Here is a 21,292-nt window from a genome sequence, read left to right as displayed (position 1 = left end):
ATATATGTGATATAACTTTCGAACGTAACGACAAAACTTGCTTTTTGCGATAAAGTGGAACGATCGTGAAAAGCAACGCTGTCCTAAAAGATTCGTATTATTCGTATTATTATTGCTAAGGATACATATTTCGTCCCCTTTGTCGTTTGCCTAGTCATATTATAACATATCCTCGATTTATCTTTATTTGTTTTGCAAGGAATTATGTTCATGATATACGATCGAAGCATAAAGTAAAATAAAAACGAAAATAATAAAATGGAAATGTTAAGGAACTTGATATATCGTTTAAGACTTCATTTATATACATATGTGCTTCGTTATCAAACTCGAAATCCGCTATTAGCCTTGACGATGGCTGCACTGAATTACCGACATAGATAAAATCACGGCTTATGAAAATTATTCCATGCAGCCACTGCGTGGCGTGATGTGCAAGAAGTGTGTCGTAAAAATGCAGTCACTCTTATCCAAAGTAAATAAAAAGGCACCATTGTTTCAATGTACAACAATGTCGAGGAAATTATGATGCGAATGTACATTAAAACATTTTGTACCGATATCGCGAACAATTTCAACACTGGAACCTAAGGAAAGAATATTTTTGAACGATGTTATTAGAAAATAAAAGAAAAAATAAGATATTAATTACACAGGTATGTATAAGTTTTACGATAGAAGCAGTAAAAACACTGCATAGATTTAAAGAAAACACTAACTACATAAAGAAGCGAATAGAGGAAGGAATTTGATTTGCCTATAGTTTTTTTTTTATGATCTGGTATGAGCAGCCGATAAACAAGTCGCTCGTGTCGGCGGAGCATTTTTGACGGAGAAGAGTAGTACAGATGGCGCGCCAGTCACGTGGCGCAATCCAAGAGTAAATTTGAACTATCGCGAAGAATCGTGTCGAAGCGCAAGGCAGAAATGAAGCTACACGCAATGCTATGCGAGAAAAGGATAGATGCGCACGATGGCAGTCGAGTCGAGTCGAAACACTAGTCAGCCGACTCCGTTCTGTATCCCCTGCATCGCGCTGCATTTCAAAGGAGAATGGAATAGAATAGCGCATACCGTGGAATAGAGAAACGATCATCGATACCATCCAAGCGAGAAATATCAAACGTTGAAACGAGAAAGTACGAGAGGAAAGAGAAAACGTTGAAAGACTTAACGAAGATAACAAATACGAGGGATAAGGAGCAGTAACGACGTTAAGGAGAGAACGTGCGAGGAAGGTAGACGGTTCGAAGAACGCAGACGATAGATCGAGAAGGAGAAATCGGCTGAGAGTGAGAAAGAGAGAAACGGTGACAAGCAACGTTAGGAAGAGACGACATTATAGAGCGAGAGCACGATCGATAGAGTGGGACACAATGAGAAAGAGGTTATGGAGCAACGAGGAAAGCTATCGGTTGTAATAGCAGAGTGGGGATGAGTAGCGAGAGAAAGGGAAAGAACGATGCAGAAAAACAAAAGAGCGAGACAGCGGTAATCGTGGTAGTTCGTGACGGGAGACGGTGGAGAGGAGGTTGGTCCTTCGGCATTGGAGAGCGCGGAATTGTGGAGTAGAGCGAGCCGACGACGCACCGTCCGGGTCGTGCTCCTCGACGAGGCCCTGTTCTCTTCTCGCGGTAGTTTCGTTCGGGTTGAATGGACGAGGGTACCAAGTGCAGAGTGCCGATCGGCGACGCCTGCGTGTCTATGCGCGTGTGCTTCGACTCCCTGTGCTTCTCGTCGACGCAGCAGCGGCTCGCCGACGAGGAGGACGCTTCCCAGCTGCCGACGCACGGTGCCGTGGCCGTGGTCGCCGCGGCCGGCCAGAGGGCCATTTCGAACGTCACCGGAGCGACCACGATCACAGCTATGGGCACCCTTCGCGAGCTGCAAGAATTGCTGCGTGTCAAGGACGAGAAGATCACGGAGCTCGAGGCGCTTCTCTGTCGTCGTGATGCCGAGATACAAGAGTTACGGAGTCACCTCGACAAGTTTCTCAGTGTGCTTCCCTTCAAGTCACCCTTGACACCGACCAAACCAAGACCTAGAAAGCAGAGGGCGCAGGGAATCTCCGCGGAACCACCGCTCCAGGAGCTCGCTACGCTGACGGTCGTCGACAAGAGCGACAGGTTGGTGTCATACGATCGTTTCTTACTCTACCGATTAAACTCGTTAACCGGCATGATTTTTTCGATCGCCGTTACATTCCTTTTCGTCGCGACGGAAATAACCTTCGTTTCGACTACCTCTCTATAGGACACGGTGCGTTAAGTTGCAGTAGGTTAGCCACTTAATGCCGCGCATGCGTGTGTCTATGTGCGTGCGTTTTTACTCGATCACACTCGCGCTCGCGTTCGATTTCATGCTGTAATTTAACTGATTTTCGATGTGGTGCGAAGAAACATGAAAATATTATACACGCGATTGTCATCGATGGACGAGATGTTTTCAAAAATATTTAACGTACTCTCTTTCTGATACGCGCGTTGCTATTCAAATATATGGTTTTTGCTATTTGTTTGGGGCGACTGTGACGTGTCGGCGAATAATTTACGTTCGGATGTGTTCGGCGACAGTCGGTTGAATTTTACGTATTTTTACTAACGTCAACCAGCGCTACTACTGTGCTCGCGGACGTGTTTATTATGACGAGAACACGCGTACACGCGTTTTGCACTGGCTGGCCACCATGTGACTGCGAACCAATGCTTTTCTATTCCAACGCTTCCTATGCAGCGGACATCGTCGTGTTTCGCGAGGTTTTACATCGATTTCGACCAAATGTTTTTTCGCGCTACGTTTTACCACGTTTTACTTGCATGTTCCATGAAACGATACAAAGAAAACGTAGCTCGGAATATGAAAAATCGATATAGATAAACTTTTTTATTTACATTCATAGTTTTTACGTTTTGCGTACTTTCATCTTATCGGACACTGATATCATACTTATTTTCGGATTCTCCAAACGTAGTTATCTACGAATCAATGACGCTCAATAATTGTAACAGGTTATGTTTTCTCGTCCTCTTGTCCTTCGATTTGACTCGCGATTAGTTTCGATATTTGCATTAACGCGTGTTTGGTTGTCCGTTTCTATATGTTGGTAGGCGACGTTTTTCACAACGCTTCGTGTACGGGATTTTTTTAATTCATATTATCTTCATCGGCGGCTGCTTTCACGCGAACATGACGGAAAACAAGGTGGTAACGAATTCTTGAAATTTTTCAACACACAATGGTGTCTTTTGAACTTCGGAACCGTAGCTTACTTTTTTAGACCATTCTTTTTATTCGCATACATTTCAGCAGTTCCATGCTATATATATCGTCATTTTGGAAAATTGCATGTAACGTCAAGATACGAACAAAATGTATTTTAAAGAACCGATAACCGATAGAAATTGAATTAGTGACTGATCTTTGACTGATAAGCGTATATATATGATAGATATAATGTTTTGGATTTCACTAAACTATCGACACAGTGTTAAAATAATATTGGTAATAGTCGCTTTTACAATTGACACATTTATTGTAAAACGATGAATCTGCCTTCTGATATCATCACGTTTAGAGCATTTAAAATAGAGCAATATCTATTTAAAGCCTATTCAACGAGTTAATTGGAGTACTTACGTTGATTCCTATTACCATGGATATGATCCTTTATTAGTGCTACGAATCTTTTATTCCGGCAAAGTAAACTTCTCTTTTAACACTATTACGCCACAAAATCATAAACCGAAGCAAAATCTTTCCAAAATTATTTGGAATATGTATGTCGATTTTTATTGTTAAATCTTACTTGTATATTCGTTATTACGGTTATCATTGAGAATATTTATTTTACAACTCGTTAATACGCTTCTTTCCTTCAATTAAAATACTCAGGATATTTATTATTGTCATAATTATCGATCTTCGTTATGGGAGAGCAAAACAATCCACTAGAACTTTTATCCTCCTAAATTATATTTTTATTTAAATGTCGGTATATTCTCAAATTCTGTGACATTTTATATCAGTCTTTTAGGGTTGCTCATGCATAATCGTCGTCTTTTTACGACGATATGAAGATTACAGTATCGAAGTGATAAGAAAAATGACTTTACCTCTAAATTCATGTTCTCATCCACAATTATAGGCTATTTATCACTAACCGCTATTAGTATACAATTATTTTCCATTAAACTCCACTTTTTTCTGTGTATGTAGAATCATTTGAATAATTATGTGCCGACAAAGCGATCACTGAAAGACAGGACTTAGCGGACGACAGTATTAAGAAGTGTAGACGCAACAAGAAATGTTTTTTCATTACTTTTTTCTTTTTTCTTTTTTCTTGTTTCACTTGATCAACAAGATCAGGAGAGCGAAGCTTTTCTTTCGTTCAATGTTAGTTCAAAGTTAAGCTTCATCCGTTTTTTACTTTGGCAAAAAGGCAAGATTCATTTGCGTATACGCAAATCAGGTTGTCTTTGCATTTTATTTACTGGATACGTTGGAAGCTTGTGCTTCCGGTAATTACACGCCCTTGAATCATTCGAAGGTCACCGTACGCGAGTTCACTGAAACCGAGTTTTTTGTTTTAAAGAAAAACGAAACAAAACACGTCGGATCGGCTAACGTTTTCCTCCCGTGGCGTGATTTTATTCAAGTCTAAAAACTTTATGCGAATAATATCGAAGTAATAACGTGAATAAGAATCCGTCCTAATATGACTGGCATCATCGATTTGTTCGTGAATCAATTTGTTTACACAGTTGTTTAAAATTAAGCGAAAATAACAAACGTGGACAGCATGAGGAGCGAATAACAGACGTAGATCTATTTTCAAATCGAATTGAAGGCAGATTATTCTATGTTCGATATGCAAATCCCTTTGATATTTAACATTCTAAACGCTGCTCTATCTGAATAATAGAGCGACGTAGTATACGTTGGATAAGAACTCGATCGAAAAAACGTGCTCGCAAATATGTATACGACGATAAAAATAGAGGTACTTCTTTTGCAGCGTATTCCTACTGGTTCGGTTTAATACTTTTTCTCTGGGTGGTTCGATTCTGCATTGATCTTGGGATTAAAAAGAGAAATTTGGTTCGTCGATTGTTCAATTCGCGAATAACGGTGCGAATGTTTTTAGAGCAAACGGATTCCTATGACCTTTTTATGACTGTTTTATGTACCCTTGATAAAAATTCTTGTTAAACACGTGTTTGCCCGGATGACAGAAAATTTATCATCCGTATAAAGAGTAAATTATTTCTATATGGTTAAAAATAGCATTGGAACTCGTTATCGGTGGAATTTATTTTGGCAACGGATGATATCAGATGATTCAAAAATAAATATGATAATAAAATTATAAACACATTGAAACGTGTTAGAGCAAGAGGAGCAAGCTACAAAGAACCGCAAAACCGATACTGATAATCGCACGTGTAATCTACGCTTGTTTCGTCTTTTTTTTTTCGAAAAAATTCACGATAATTATTATTCTTCGGTATAAAACGATCTCGCATACGAATCAAGATCGTTGATCATTAACCGCGTGGAAACATGCTGCGAGAAATCTGTTTCTAACTTGAAACATTTTCTATGCCCTGTTGAAATAAATAAAGTACAGGGAGGAGTAGCGATCTTCGTTTAGTCGATCTTTAACGTTACGTTTGGCTATTGTTTTGCTCTTTCCATGTATTTCGTGAAACGTAACAATTTATGTGTATATATGCATATAATTGAGATATGCGCAAGTACATATTAAGGATCGCTTGTACAGCTATTTTCATAAGCCCTCGTGGAAGTGACGTGTTTCGAAATACACCATTAAGGATGTTATCCCGATAGAAATAGAATACACGCTCGTTTTTCCTTTGGCGCGCGTATTTAATAAATTACTGATACGTCGTCGTCTCTTTGGGATTAGTTAGAACAGTAATTTCTCGACGATTAAATATAGAAATAAAAGTAAAACTTTTAGTCGTATTCGAGTCGTTGTTGGTATGTTTATAATTGAAAACAGCGAAGTAACTGCTCTAATAAAATCTCAATATGAATATTAATTCTGAGAAACGCTCGAATATCGATAGGTTCATAATTATATATATATTTCCATAAAATTATAGAAATCGTGCAGTTTACATACAGTTTCACGTATCGAATGTACCTGCTTCGGAACGTACGGTGGTGTAACTCGTCGATTTTCAATAAATACAGAGTACTTACATACGTTTCACTTGTTCACAGTTGCAATTAGATAAGCTATAAGTACGAGTCTAACGAGATGATCGGATGTACTTTTATTTCTTTTCGTTTATTGTATAATTTCGTATTATCGCATGATTGTGGCTAAATGCGACATTTTTGAAATACTCAATATCTCTTGTTCTACGCCCTTAGTTACAGAAAACGTAAATTCTTTGACTGTATACGTTATTCGTATATTCGCAAGGATAACATTCGCGTATATATAAATTTCTAATAGTTGGACAATTATTTAATCGACGAATGATCATTTTCATCGATAAATGAGCTGGCATGATTCCACGGAGGTACAGGTGGCCCAGTTTCTAGAAGCAATCTGTATAGAAAAAAGTGGACAGCGTTCGAGGTATTCGTTGAAATATTCCACGTGAAATCGATGCGTAACAAGACAAATTTACTACGCCGAATAGCCGAGTCTCGTGGAATATTGGAAGTGCTCGTACACTGTAATCGAAACTGCAAGTCGTCGGCAACAAAAAGCCGGGATTTCACCATATTTCTGAAAACGCACTTTCACCGTGCTGAATTCCCATCGATTCTTATAAAACGAGGCAATCGTCCTATCGCCGCCTGTGGGCGTTTCGACATAAGCTCAAGTTTGCGTACCCGACAAGTACTTACTCCTGACATTTTATACGGTGTGTCAAGCTTCCTTGAAACTTCATTAAAATGACGAAACAACGAGTAAAACGGGAAGGCAGCGGGTAGATGTTATACGAAAGAAAAACTTGTTTACAAAGTGCCGCGTAATATTAAATAGACATCAGCTTCTTTTCCTTTTTATTTTAATAACATTATGAAAGATATAAATTTACAAGAATCGTCTTTGCCGTCGCGTATCTTACGCTTATCTGCGTATTATGTGTGTTGTGTATCTAACATATAAAATTTCTGCGTACCCGACACATTATTTAACGCAAAGTCACGACTGTTGTCGGATCGTAGCGGTCCAATAATTTCGCGTATCGCAACTTCGTTCTCTTCGACGATCTCCTTACGGAACCATAAACCGAAATATTCTCCATGAAAGCGAAGCGAAATCAAGCAATAAACACGTGCACGCGTAGAATCGGAATCGTGACAAAAATAGACGTTTCCTTGATGGTTCGGTCGGTGAATGTTAATACACCGTTTTGTCCAGCAATTTTGATGGCATAAGCAGGACGTGCTGTGATTGCAGAGCCGCGTGGGCGTGCAGATATCGATGCCGCGTGTATCGAAGCCGGCGCTTAGGCGAGACCCTCGCGGATTTACATTCCAAGTTCTAAGGCGGGCGCTTGATGGTAGGCGTTACATTAGTCTCGCTAAACACGAACGTCTTCCACTGTACCTGCATATATCCTCGTAATGTCGAATCGAGTACTATTCGAGATTTAATCGCGAATAAAAGCAACGTTGAATCAATAGGTGCCATTCGACTCGATAGCGGAGAATAAATTCAACGCAATTTCTATTTAATTCGAACCTAATCCGCTCGATTACGCTCAAACGTACATACGTTCTTCCGAGATGGGTTTTTGAAACATTGGTTTGCCAATGTAGAATTTTTAAGGCATTCGTAGTATAAAATAACAAAGAAATCCGAATTCCGCATCACGCGTTTTGCGATCTAATCTCCACAAACCATTTAACGCGAACGGACACCAATTTGTTTATCTTGAAGCACCGTTTTTGGAAATTGCAGTGTAGCAATGGCGAACGATCAAATATAATCGCGTGGGAGTGGAGCGATCGAAGTAAAAATAACTGTTTGCTTTCGTTCGGCATATTAGTTCGGCATATCGAAAATCTGCTTCTTCTTTGCATAAACATCGGACGGTTTTAGATTAAAGAGACACTTCAAGCGAAATAAATCGATCTTTAGATCTGTGCGACGATCGAAATAGAAATAGCGTACAATTAAAAGGAATAATTGAAAAGTTACGTATTGTAATTCAGAATTGATCAAAGACTAAAGCAAACTGTATTTCTCTGACAATTAATTAACTATTATTTCTTGATGGATAATGAATCACGTTTCACTTCGTTTACGATAATTAATTTCATGCGCTCGCTACATCCTTCCTTTGTTGTGTATTAACATTCTCCTAATTATATATATATGTGATAAAATTCATAGACTTTTATACAGGGTGGTCCTTAAAAACGCGATACTATCGTTTACTGGGTAATTCTAGGTGAAAAAGTAGGTAGAAAATGGAAAATAAAATTTTTGCGATCGGATATTTTCGCGTTCTACGGACAGACCAGCACGTACCGTTCTCGATTCTTCGTCAAAGAACCGAACAACACGCTCGTTGATAGCTAAAGCTGGCGTTAGACTTGCACTCTCATCAGACGCTTGCATACCACTTTCTAAGGCTGGCGCCCGTGGTAGGCGTGTAGCATTAGCTTCGCAAACGCGATACGTTTCGTTGCACCTCTGAGTTCACCGCGGTGTATTTTTCTTTTTCATTCTCACTCTCGGCCTCGTGCGCTAAAACTCTTCGTGCGTACTTAACAGACGGATCGTTCCCTCGTGCATTCCTAAACGCTATTGTGTCCAGTGATTCTTCTTTTTTTACTGAAACGCTACAGCGATAAAAGCGGCCACGTGCTGATAGGAAACGGTCGATCGACGGATCGTGAACTTGACTTTTACGAGACTTTGCGAGAAAAATAGTGGAGAAGAATACGACGACCAAAGGAAATGGACTTGTTTCTTTCGTTCGTAGCCATTTAAATCGTAGTAGCCATTTAAATTTAACCGCTTAACCCGTTCGCGTAATTATTTATTTATCTCCTCTATAGAATTATCATCATTTTTAGACATTTTGAAAGGTACTCGTAAGATCGTCCGTTAAAGTCCTGTCGATATGAACGATAACACGTTCATGTAGCAAGTATTATTATGTATCGTTAGGTATCAAGATCAACTACTCGGAAGGTAATTGAATTAAAATACAAAACCGTGCCACATCCTGCCTTTCTTTCCGGACGATGTTTCCCACCAATTATTACATTTGTAAACGCTCAGACAATCTTGCGAAGCAGGACAACTGTGATAATTAAGGACTTTGAGAAATGTATTAATACAACTCGTTCTCTTCGTGGAAAAAACACAAATGGTTCGATATTTCATCCGTTGCGTTCGCTCTATCTCCGTATGATAAAAGGTAAAAGTTTCAGTTCGCTTGCGCTTCGAACCGAATTCCATCGTTGAACGTCGGATTGAGAAGCGAGATAATCATTAATAACGAAGCTATGCCGTTGGTTTATTAAAATATTTCTTGTTGTTTGTGCGAAAGAGGAATGAACGAGAAACGAGCGGCGGGAAGGAGGTAATCGATCGACGAGGATCACGATCTGCATTAGGGCTCGAGGCACGACCGGTTCGTCGCGAAGAAACGCGGTCGGCCGTTAGAATGGCGCCACGGAAAGCATTCCGTAGGCACGCGTTCGAGATTTGACTCGCATTTTGACACTGTGAGTTATACGCGATCGAAACCCAGGTCAGGAGCAGCCGCTAATTTTAGCCTTTGACTGCTTCGTTATGCGAACTGTGTCTTTTTCTTCTTTACACTCTCTCTCTCTCTCTCTCTCTCTCTCTCTCTTTCTCTCGAATTTTTGTCGCCGCGATGCCAACGTACCCGATATGACCGTTTCTGTTGCTTTAATTCGCGTTAGGCCGCGATTTTTAATGGACCAACGCGATCGTCTTGGAATGCTCTTCGCGCGCGGCCCGAAGGCGGAATTAATCGCCTTCTGGTTACAAATTACCGATCGACCACCGCGCGTTCTTTCGTGCCACGTTACTCATTGTCAGTCGAAGACGCGATACCGCGTTAATACCGATGTTAATCGATCGAATTGTATCGTCGCATTCTCTCACGAGCATTCCTAGATATTTATTATCTTTCTCTTTTTGAAAGCAAAGGTAATAACGTTGCTGGCAAAGTGTTTTACGAAGGAATACCGCCACTGTACGTTCAACGTGCGAAATGATTGGCAAAGTTATCGATCAACGGTATAAAAGGCAAAAATGGAACGAGTTCTCGGAAAGGAACGATGACTGAAACGATTTCGAGGGAGCTCCGATAAAACGATACATATTGGATTGGAAGTTGGTTGGCGAGAACGGATCGCAGACTAGCGTGATCGTTGGTGTGGGAAGTGCCGTGAAAAATAATACGTTTCAGGTTCGTCGAGTGCAGACTGCGTTCATGTCGGACTGACGTCATGGTTACGCGCCGTTGGCGAGCTAACGACCGTTTTCATAAAATCGCGCGTGTGCCCTGCAATAGGAGCGTGTGCATGCCCGCAGGAAACCGCCTTCGAAACGTTCGCACCCGAGGCCGAATTCTCAAGGTCGTTGCACCGGGAGCACAGGCCGGGGCTGCACTTGACGCGCACGAGCGCCCTTTGAAGCTTCCACCAGGCGCTCCATTCACGCCCCTTCCTTCTCTTCTTCTTCCCCCTCTTCGTCTCTTTGTCCTCGTCTTTCCTCTTCTTTCGCTCCTTCGCACTTGCCGCTGGATCGTCGTTAAAAATTCCTTCGGCAATTTATCTTCCTTAAGGATTGCGAAGGGTGAAGTAGTAGGTGCTTGGCAGCTGATATGGGAAGTACAGATTAGTTTCCAAATGGTGCGAGTAATACATCCAGCGAAATTGCGTTTCGTGCGATGTTGGACGTTGACGTTGAAGAATCTGGATTTACGAAAGACGATAGCGGATACTCCGCTATAACGCATGAGATAGTCATTTTCTAACGGTTAATAGGAGATAGATTTTTCAAAGCGATCTGTGCAAGCGATCTGAGATTCGATGACGTTGCGGGGAAAGGAAAGAAAATAAGAACGAATTGATAGTTTTCATCGCAAGAGTTATCTAATGACCGTTTGGCATCTATTTGCGTAAGCGGGGTTCGTTCCGAGATCAGGTTTTCCCAAAAAGATAAGTGTCGAGTAGAAAAATTCCGTTCTACGTCTTGATCTGCTCTTTTAGACGGGAAACCATTCCACATAGCATCGTTACAACGTCGTTTCTAATTCCTCGAATAATCTTTAATCTCTAATATTATTTATATCGAGAAATTAAACGGACGGTAGCGAGGCATTTATCGAAGAAGACAGATATTCTTTGTTGTATCGTGAGGTCTACGGAAGTTTGATAGCGCGATAAGAGATCACAAAAATAGCAGAAAATACGCAGAAATAATTGTTAGATCACTGGTAGTCGACGATCTACGATAAATGACGATTAAATGACGCTCGGCTATGATATTTATCGGTTAACTATTCGACTTTTGCGCTTCTTTTCTTACAAGCAGAAACACGACGAACCTGTGTGACTTTCGAATCTCGATTGCTCGTGAAAAGATACAATTTTTCAACTTAAACCAAGGCTCGTGTGTAAAGTTGAAACTTTATGACGTAAACGGTATCTCTGGGAAGAAATATTTCAACGTTTTATCAGGAACGTTTGATTCCTCGCTTATCTGTAATTAACAAAAAGCTTACAAGCTTAATAAAAAGGAGCGGGAATTTAATTAGGCGGAAGAGCGATAAAATTTCGTGATTCACAGCTATGTGCGTGTAAAGGGAGAACGCACGATAGAAAGGTGCGTGTTTACAATTGATTAACAAAGAGGAAGTAATTACGTGTTATTAGCCGTACCATCGCCGGTTATTATTATTCAAATACCGATACGATTACGTCCACGAGCCTTTGTTTCTCAGAACTTCTGTGGACTGATTAGATAGTAAACTAGAGAGAAGCACGATACACCTTCGAATTCGTTCGACGATAAACGAAAAAGGAAATAGGTAATTGAAAGACTGGTATGTTTACAGAGTTTCTTCTCCGCGAAATAACATCGACGCGAGAAAGAATGGTCGTCGATCCTTCTTCTTTCTTATGGAAGTCTTCTTCTTTTCTGTCCACGATGGAAACGGACTCTTTAAAACGATTTATCGTCGATATCTGCTTTAAAATCGAGCCTGATAGAACATCTAGAACGGTACGTTCGTATAGAAAGCTGATTAATATGCACTTGAATTTTCGCTTCGAATATTCTTCGAAATATGCTTTCTCGGTTTCGTATACATCGAATCTAATTTCATCGTTACGATCTGAGCGTGATAACTTACAACACAGGATGATTTGTCAAAAGCAGGACGTCTCGTATATAAAATTTCTAGGAGAAGACATACGGAGAAAAGGTGATTGGGGCACCTGCTAGGACGCGACGTCCCATGGCGCTCTCGAGAATCTTATAGACCGGTCACACCTAGCTGCTTCTCCATTCTCCGTGCCTTTCTTCTATTTCTTCGGCACGTTCAAAACTCGTTCCTCCGTAACACAAGCGGATCTTTAATGGCCTCATTCAGTGCGCCTGATCATCGACTGTACCTTTTACGGAGGGCCATAAACAAATACTTGTACATACTTACGTGAAAATTCTCTAGTAACTTGGTTTCTTGGTTCTAAGCGATTAAAATGCCTACCATTCGTTTTCACTGTTCGATACATACTAGCGAACGTCGGTTTTAACTTTTAACTAGAAAATATTTCGCGATCGAGAAAGACCATCGGCTTCATCGAGTTGATCTTTTCAGTTTACTCTTTTCAATATTCCAACGAAAATATTGTGCGTTGCTTTAAGTAGAAAAGCTTTGCACGCAAGTGGTTAGAAAAATACCGTAATTTTAATTTATCTAAAAAATCGTTAAAAATCATTTTTTGAAACTTTCGTTCGTATCGTATATTTTGTATTATATTCTCACACCTGGTGTAGCTACACCTAGCGAAGACTTGTCTACAACTCGCAATTCTGAAAATACTTTTGAACGAGTAAACGTTGTATAATCGGAATATTTTATAAATATCTCTGCATATTAATGCGACTTTCGCAAGAATAAGGCAGCGAATAAGATTAGGAATAGAATTAAAAACGTGTAAAAAGACCGCTATTAGTGTTGACAGTGTGGAAAGAAATATGTAGAGAAAAGATAAATTTCTGGGTGAAACTTTAAAAAACATTTTTTTAAACAAACAAATCCCTCGATACCCGCGAAATACTCTGATATTTAGAGGTTTCGTATTATTTTATCGTTATTACCATGCTGCTCGAGTTACAGCAGCTTCGATTCATTTATTTTCCTTCGCTACCATTTGCTTTGATATCTCACCGTTTCTTCGATTCCATTAAAATCGGACGAGCTTTCGGAGAAAAACGATTATAAACTGCTCTCATTAAATCGACATAAACCTTCGTACATAGTTTACGATAAACGAATCAATATTGCTCGTGAATCTTTGGATTTTTTTATCTGTCTGTACCTTTGTCGCGAAAAACGTTTTTTGTCGTGGAAATATCAAAATTTGATGGTTCTTATCGAAAAATTTACGACTATATCGAATGTTATACGTTCACATACATACGTTACGTGGCTTCTTTTTACTATCTTGTCGAATAGACGCTTCAGAGAAACGAAATATCGTATATCTTATCCTGATATCGGCACAGTTATGGTTGCATTAAACTGTAAGTTCCTTTTCAGTAACACGAAGAAAATAGCTTTCGCGGCAAGTGTTTGGAACGAGCACCTTTGAAACACGCACCGTCATGCTTGTTCTAATAATACAACCGAGAAAGGACCACGTACCGCTACATATTCGCGGAGTAACGCTTGATATTTGCAACGCGTATGAATAAGTCGTGTTGTACGCTACGGCAACATATCGTTCTATCGAAATAATTAATGACCGCAAAACAAATAGCGTACACACGATAAAACGCGTTCAGAGCCGATTTAACGAATCAGTTTGATGAAACAGTGTAACGTTTTTTTATTTTTTATTTTTTTTTTTTTTTTTTTTTTGAAATCTGGTCCATCTTAAACGAGCTACGCTGCAAAATTGTATTTCTTCGTTTCCGCAGACATCTGTAAAGTTGATCAAAGTATCTTATTATGATAATCATAAAGTATGTCGAAATATGCAAGTAGCATACGTAAAGTATGAAAATATAACGCAATAACTATAGAAATATATAAAAAAATGTGCCATAAATATACGAGACATGCAATGATAATAGTGAGTTTATTACAATTAAATTACAATTAAAGTTACAGTGAACTACAATCACTTTTTTTATATCAGCTATAGATAGCTGATAATGTTTATCGTTTCGCTCGACATCATACGGCGTAACTGGATACGACACAATGTAATTGTTAATTACACGTTGTGGAAAAGCGATACGTTACGGTTGGCGAGCGTATGATAGCTTTAGTTCGAGCCGTTTTTAACTTAACGTTATCCTTAAACGGTTCCTTATGAGTCTTAATACCGACTGTATACAAGTCAGTCCACCTTCCCTGGAATCATCCTATACATTATTAATTGTTACATTGCCGTGGAACTGCGTAGCTATAAATGATCGCGCGATTGGCATATCGAACCGAACCTAACTAATCATCCGCGATCCGAAGTCGAAGAATATTTACGAAGGATCGAATATCGTCACGTTGCTAGTGGATGGCCATACAAGGTGCAAAAAGATTTGTATGCCGCCGTGTGGCTTCCTTCGCGTCCGTCTATTCATCCGGAACATGATTCTCGCGTTGGGACTGAACAGAATTTATATGGAAGTCGCCATCGATGCTTGCAAATAATCGGGGCCCTCTGACGCGCGAGATTAAGCCGCGATAATTGGACTATCGCGTCGTCGACGATCGTGTATGTACAGCTTGCTCGAGATTATTTATTGGAACGTGGTACCAGTTGGTATGAGTCACGTGGCTCTATTATCCTCTTCTCCCCGTCCTGTGGAGACGTCTTCTGGATATGTAAGTGGGCCTGAAAATAGCTGCGTTCGTCATGGCCAGTGACGACATCGCACTAGTGGGCCCAGTGGTTGGTTCAGTTTCGTTGGATTTTCTCGACGATTCACGAAATCGTTTGCGATTCCGTGCAAAAGTCTTGGGCCATCTACGACGAGGAACCCGTATGGACAACTGTATCTAATTATATTAGGAAATGTTTCCACGTGCTGTCATATCGAAACGAATCTGTACAGGTTTAGATATATAAATTTGTTGTAATGTAAGCAATCAGGATCAGAGGTTAACAGGTTTTTGCATCCGATTTTGCTGTGCAAATATTTACATAACGCTTGATCAGAAAATGAATTTCTTTTTTGTAATGTAAGATAATCTTAGATCTAGAGTCTACGTTTTATCTTACAGAATATATTCTTATATGTCATGTCGTAAATTTTCGTCCTTCGCGTTAGACGTTAATTTGAACGAGAGAAAAGGAAGGAAAGAATTTGTTACTCGATCGTCGTTGGTAAATCATACCTACGGCACTGTCTTTTTATTTATCAGAATAGAACAGAATGGGATCTAGTAATGATTTATTATTATTAATCTTTCTAATTACCAGAAGTTTAAACAAACAACGCGATTTATAATGGTGGATGCTCGTGTCTTTTCGATATTGTTCAACGGCTAAAAATAATCTAGAAAACAAGATCGCTTTGAATTATCTCTTTGTATCCCATTCCATTATCGATTCGTGAGGGGCCACTAGATAGAATCAAGTTCTACGTAAACGGAGAAATTCGATTAAATAATCTTCGAGCGCACGATCTCAAATAACGAATAGTAAGTGTATTTAATGGTAAACTTTGATGTACACTGAAAATTATTTTGTCGACAGCGAATATTGTTTTTGTTCTCCTTAACACTAGTAGTATAATCGCGACATATTTATACTTGTATAATATATTACTTCCATTCATCAATAATTTATTTGTAACAAATTTATGCTGCTAAACGACTAATAGATGAACAGTTCAAAGAATTTAGTGAATCACCGTTTATGTCTACATTTAGACGTCTTTCAGAATACCTCGGGTTTCTTTAAGAAATTATCAATTTATTTTAATATGGAAATCGTATAATTAATCAACGTTCAGGCGTGATGTAACAGCAGCGTGAAGATATTTCTTGGAAACGATACAAGAAAATTATAAATAATGCACTTTCATCAGATCACGAACCGGTATCGTAATATTAGATTATTATATTATCAACAGATTTTTATTAATATTCATGTTTCGATAAGACTTGTACGTTAACCGTAAAAATTGATAAATTTTGTCTAACGTATCATCGCTAATCGACTAATATTTCTAATAAAAAGTCGAATGACCAAAGTAAATATAGAAACATGTTTCTAAATTTGCGAATTTCTCATTTCAATTATACATTAAACATTTTTCTTTTATCTTCTTTTTTTGTTTTTGAAGTCAATGAGCTTTATAAACGGTGCTTCATACGGTCGAAATTTGATACCGGCGATATAAAACTCGTCGAAATGTAGGAAACATAAATAATGATTCGCATTTCGACGTGTCGCTGTCAGAAATCAGTATTTATCTTTTAATATTCCGTATTTGCCCGTTGGACTATTGGATTTATTAACGTCGATTCAAAGATAAGCTTTAAAAGCTATTCAATGTAATTTCAAGAATCAGAATTTATTTGTTCGGTGTAAGTGCTTCTGCAGCTCCTTTAATAAAGCGCTCCAAATAGAGTCCTCGTTTTAAAGGCTTCGGAAATTTCCAGCCCACCGTAATTCATGCGGTCCGCGAAAGAGAATATACATTGATCCTGAATCAATAAATTCGTGAAAGCCAACGTACAACAGGTTGAACCTTCGGCAAGTTTCCATTTACGGATCTTTTTTCGCCTGTCAGAAGCTTGCTACGCAGACGTCCAAACTATACGTAGCAGCGTCGGCCCCTAATAAAAGTAATTTTATCGAGCGGTCGAATTAAAATCGAGTTTAATCTTCTGATGTCCTTTATTGATATATGTGCATATAATTCGAACGTTCCACGAACTGCCTCTCTTCGAGAGAAGACAGGGGCAAAAAGGAAATAGAAAATATAAAATGCTGGGTAAACTCGAGACTTCCTAACGTCGCGCGTATCCTAATGGTTAATTAAGCTTACATTGAATTTCCTATTCGTCACCGTCGTTATATTACGGTTAATGAGTTGGTCAGTCCAGACTGAACAGGCCGAACGGGATGAACGAGACGTTGGGAATGGCAGCGGGCCTAACGTGCCAGTGATTTACCGTCCATAAAGTTTCGGAGTTCTATTTTTACCACCTCCCACCTCATCTGGAGCGAGAAGAAACCTCCTTTACGCTCCTTCTCTGCTTGTACGCAGCTTCCGCTGTGACTGCAGCTTAGAAAGAGAGAGAGAGAGAGAGAGAGAGAACGAGCAGAGAAAACGAACAGCGAGATAAAGAGAGAAAGACAGACTTCTCTGGCCCACTTGCTGTGACTTGTCTCGTCGAGTCGACTCGTTGCACTCGACTCTGTGTTGAAACCAGTCGAGTGACGTCACGTATAATTAGTTCTTTGATTCTATCTATCTCTTTCTCTCTTTTTCCCCAACCTCTTTCACCCCCTTTCCTCACCCTCGACTCCCCCTGACTCCAGTGTCGTTTTTATCCAACCCAACGAGCCTCCGCCGTTCCTGCTCACAGTGATGTAATTGAATCACTCTAGAAGATTAGCAGTTTTAGATTTTGATAACGACGGTTGCATAATCGAAGCTGTTTTACAAGTCGATAGTTCTATACGTATTTACGTTTCAGCAATTTACGTCAAAAAGAATCAAAATTACACGATAATCTTAACGTGCAAGCGTTTTATCGTCTAGAGATATACGTATGTATCGTTCGGCAATCTTTCAACTAGGGACAAATTATCATGAATTCCCTAGTGTCAACTAACAGAAGCAGAAACATTTTCTCGACACGCTGTTTAATGGGTTAACGTTTCCATATGTTACTCGCAACTGTCTACGCTTTCAACACGTGTAAGAGATAAATTTGGTTTGTTTTTCGAGACAGAATCGTTAAATAATATCAATTTTCCTTAAACAGAACAATTTGGTAAATCGATGTGGAACGATGTTGTCATGTTGCTGAAAGAGAAACGGTAGAATCGATACGTTCGGTTCCGTCGATCGTTGCATAGACAGGGAGTTAATTAAACAGGTGTTTTTCCAAGTGCCTACTAAAATGCCATCCGGTTACGCTACTGGTTGTCCCACTCTCGATGTTTCTTCTTGTCTCTGTTTCACCTACAGCGTTCCCTCTTTCCGTCTCGTTCCCGGTTTCGTTCCTCGACTGTTCTCCCCGCCACGCTTATCTCGTCGTGGCTAAAAATAGACCCTGTCACGGCCATCGGCGACATTTTAAAAAGCCGCACAAGCGGCCGGACGACGAGCTTCGAACCAAGCCCACGAACGAACGAATTAGCGCCTCCTCGAGATATCGTCATTGAACAGTGGCGCCTTCTCGCGAGCATATTTCACTTTCTGCTCCTCCACCTGTTGCTCCCTGCAAATTGTGTTTTCGATCGCGCTCCGTCGGTACGTGCGAAATACATCGTGAATTCTCATCGGCCGATCCACTCTACTCTTTCGTTCCTCGCAATTGGAATCTTTTTCTTTTTTAACTTATTTCAGATTTCGAACCATATAATATGAAAAATAAAACGTTGATATCGAAATGATTTTTATTCGTTACCTTTTTTATTATAGGACATTTCGAAAAACAAGGGGACTTATAAATTGTTAGTTTCATTCATAGTTAATTCGGACGAATTCCTTGATGTTATTGATACTAAATTTATACTATACTATACTATCGATACAACAGGCGATATTTACTCGAAGATAACGTTGCACGCGATAAAAGTTTGACACATATTTATCAATTAAAACATTCGTCACAGTAGCTTTGTTTCGTAAAAACTTGTTGCACAAGAAAGCTTAATTTAACAATTAACGATCCGATCTTCGTTAAGATTAATGGATGTTATTAACGAAATTAATGCACGTGCCTTTCCTTCTTTCCCGTTTTATTCAGTTTCATCCAACAAGTAATATGTTCGATAACAACGATTTTTGAAAAAGGAAAAAAAAGAAAGATTCAAGTCGTTTGGTCCCATTTTAAATAAAGTTATTCTGTTTTAAGCAGTTGTACGAATACTTTCTACACCCATTGCATATATGTATGTATTTATGTACATCGGTCCAGTAGATCGAGGTCAAATGGACGGACCTATGAGACGAGAAATTACCTGTGTTCTTTGGTAACAGCCCGGAGACCAAACGTTACGTAACGTTTTAGAGGTACACGTGTAGGTGGGAGAAGGGAAGTTGTTCCATTTACCCGTGTCACTTTTGCCAATATTCAAAGGGGGGTCAAACTCTGGGGAGATGCCTTGGGCGATGTATCGCCTCGATTCGGCACACGTTACGAAATTTCCTATGTATTCATAAATATCATAGGGTTTCGTACAGTTACACGTGTAACGAGTATTACGACATTTGTTGCAAATTGAATTAGCTATAAAACTTAGCTTACTAATATCTTTTTATTTCGAAGTTTGATTTGTCATTTCAATGCCAGGAATTAGCCGGATTGTCGTAGAAATTTATCAACAACCTTAAATCGAATGTATTGTAGATTTCTTTTTATTTGCTATTATTTATAGCTTTATTCAATTTTTGAAGCGTGTAAGGTTTGCATATGTCGTTGGTTCGTCGTTTGTCAAGGCTCTTTCCCGTCTTCCGATCACACTTTTTCTATGTAGTCGATCAAGGACGTATAACTTGTTCGTGCATATTTTATTTCACGCATCAGAAGTGTCGCTTTCGCTTTCCAACTTGCTCGACGAGGAAACGGGTTCGTATACTGTTACACTTTTCATGACATGAAAACTTCCACCGTTAATTTCACCAATTATTTTCGCTTTTCGTGCCGTTAATTCCATGCAACGATTAACATTAACTTCGATTGGCTTCTTCGTGAACTGCGACTTCGACGTAGATTTAGTATCAAATTTGTCGGTGTCAACGGAAGAACAAAAGTTTACAACATATCAGCGAATGTACTACCGTATCGGTAGAGCTACTTGTTAAATAAATAAAGGCAAAGTCTGGCGAACAAAGGCGAACGAAAGCTGGGAAGAAGCGCTTTTATCTGAATATCGTTTCCGAGAGCAACGAACTTGGACGGTAAGCTGATTCCAGCCGCGTTCGTTCGATATTCACACGCATTTATCGCGTGGAATCGCTTCGCGTCGCAATAAAAATAGTCAAAGTTTTCATTAAAACCGTTATCGTATATACGTATCTGTTGGTGCAATTGGCTGATGCACCGGTTAAACCGTTTGAAAACGAATCGATTTGCTACCAGCTTTGGTATAATACGCGTTTCTCGCCGTATTACGGTTTAACCGTCCGTGAAGGTGCAACACGTTTCCCGCTTCATCAACTGTGACAAGAATACGACCTACGGTGGGTGAACTCTTCGCCGTTGATCTTATCGTAAAGAAATACCCTGCTGCTCGCGATGACTCTATATCTTCGTCGGAATCGGCTGGTAACGGTGTCGCAGGGACGTTTATAAAAAGAGAAATAAATCTGTTATCTTTGGTAGAATTAAAATCTTACGAATTTAGTATAATTGTGAAATACGCGGTATGTGCTTCAACCTTTCAGCTATTCTCGCTCTTTCGGTATAAAAAGGTAGCATATACCTTTGTAGGTAGCTACGTACCTTTAAGTGTGTCCAATGATCTACGATGTTAGTTGGAGATTAGCATTTGCTTTCGATCGTTGACTCGTACAATAGTCTCATTGATCGAGTGTCCCTTTGTATTTGACTAGACTAAGTTGGCAGTATATCAAGTTCTTTTATCCGATAGAATGAAACGATGAAAGCAAGCGAATTATACGACAGAATTGCATATCTAAATTTACAATACGTTTCATGATTGAACATCCAGTTTGCAAGAGGATCGAATAGTTTGAGCCAACCTTGGCCGTCGATTAACCGTTTTCGTCGTCGCGGCGGAACGAGGGCGGCTAAGTAAGTTTCTAATTGGCCATTGGAAATTTTTAATACGTGTACCGATATTCTATCGTAGCGCGAAAATATTTTAT

General features: G+C 39.5%; 1 protein-coding gene across 1 annotated transcript in view; it reads left to right on the top strand.

Annotated features, from left to right (window-relative positions):
- Window positions 1-1,013: 1,013 nt before the first annotated feature.
- Window positions 1,014-21,292, top strand: part of for (cGMP-dependent protein kinase for) — a 54,677-nt gene continuing 34,398 nt past the window's right edge. Inside the window, exon 1 of the mRNA XM_033330062.2 lies at window positions 1,014-2,126. Within this exon, the coding sequence (XP_033185953.1) occupies window positions 1,654-2,126 (473 nt within the window). The 5' untranslated portion in view covers window positions 1,014-1,653. The remainder of the gene's footprint in view (window positions 2,127-21,292) is intronic.

This window comes from Bombus vancouverensis, chromosome 11 (genome assembly GCF_051014615.1).
Source record: "Bombus vancouverensis nearcticus chromosome 11, iyBomVanc1_principal, whole genome shotgun sequence".
NCBI lineage: Eukaryota > Metazoa > Arthropoda > Insecta > Hymenoptera > Apidae > Bombus > Bombus vancouverensis.
Note: the sequence above shows the minus strand (reverse complement) of the source record. Positions and strands in the feature narration are given on the sequence as shown.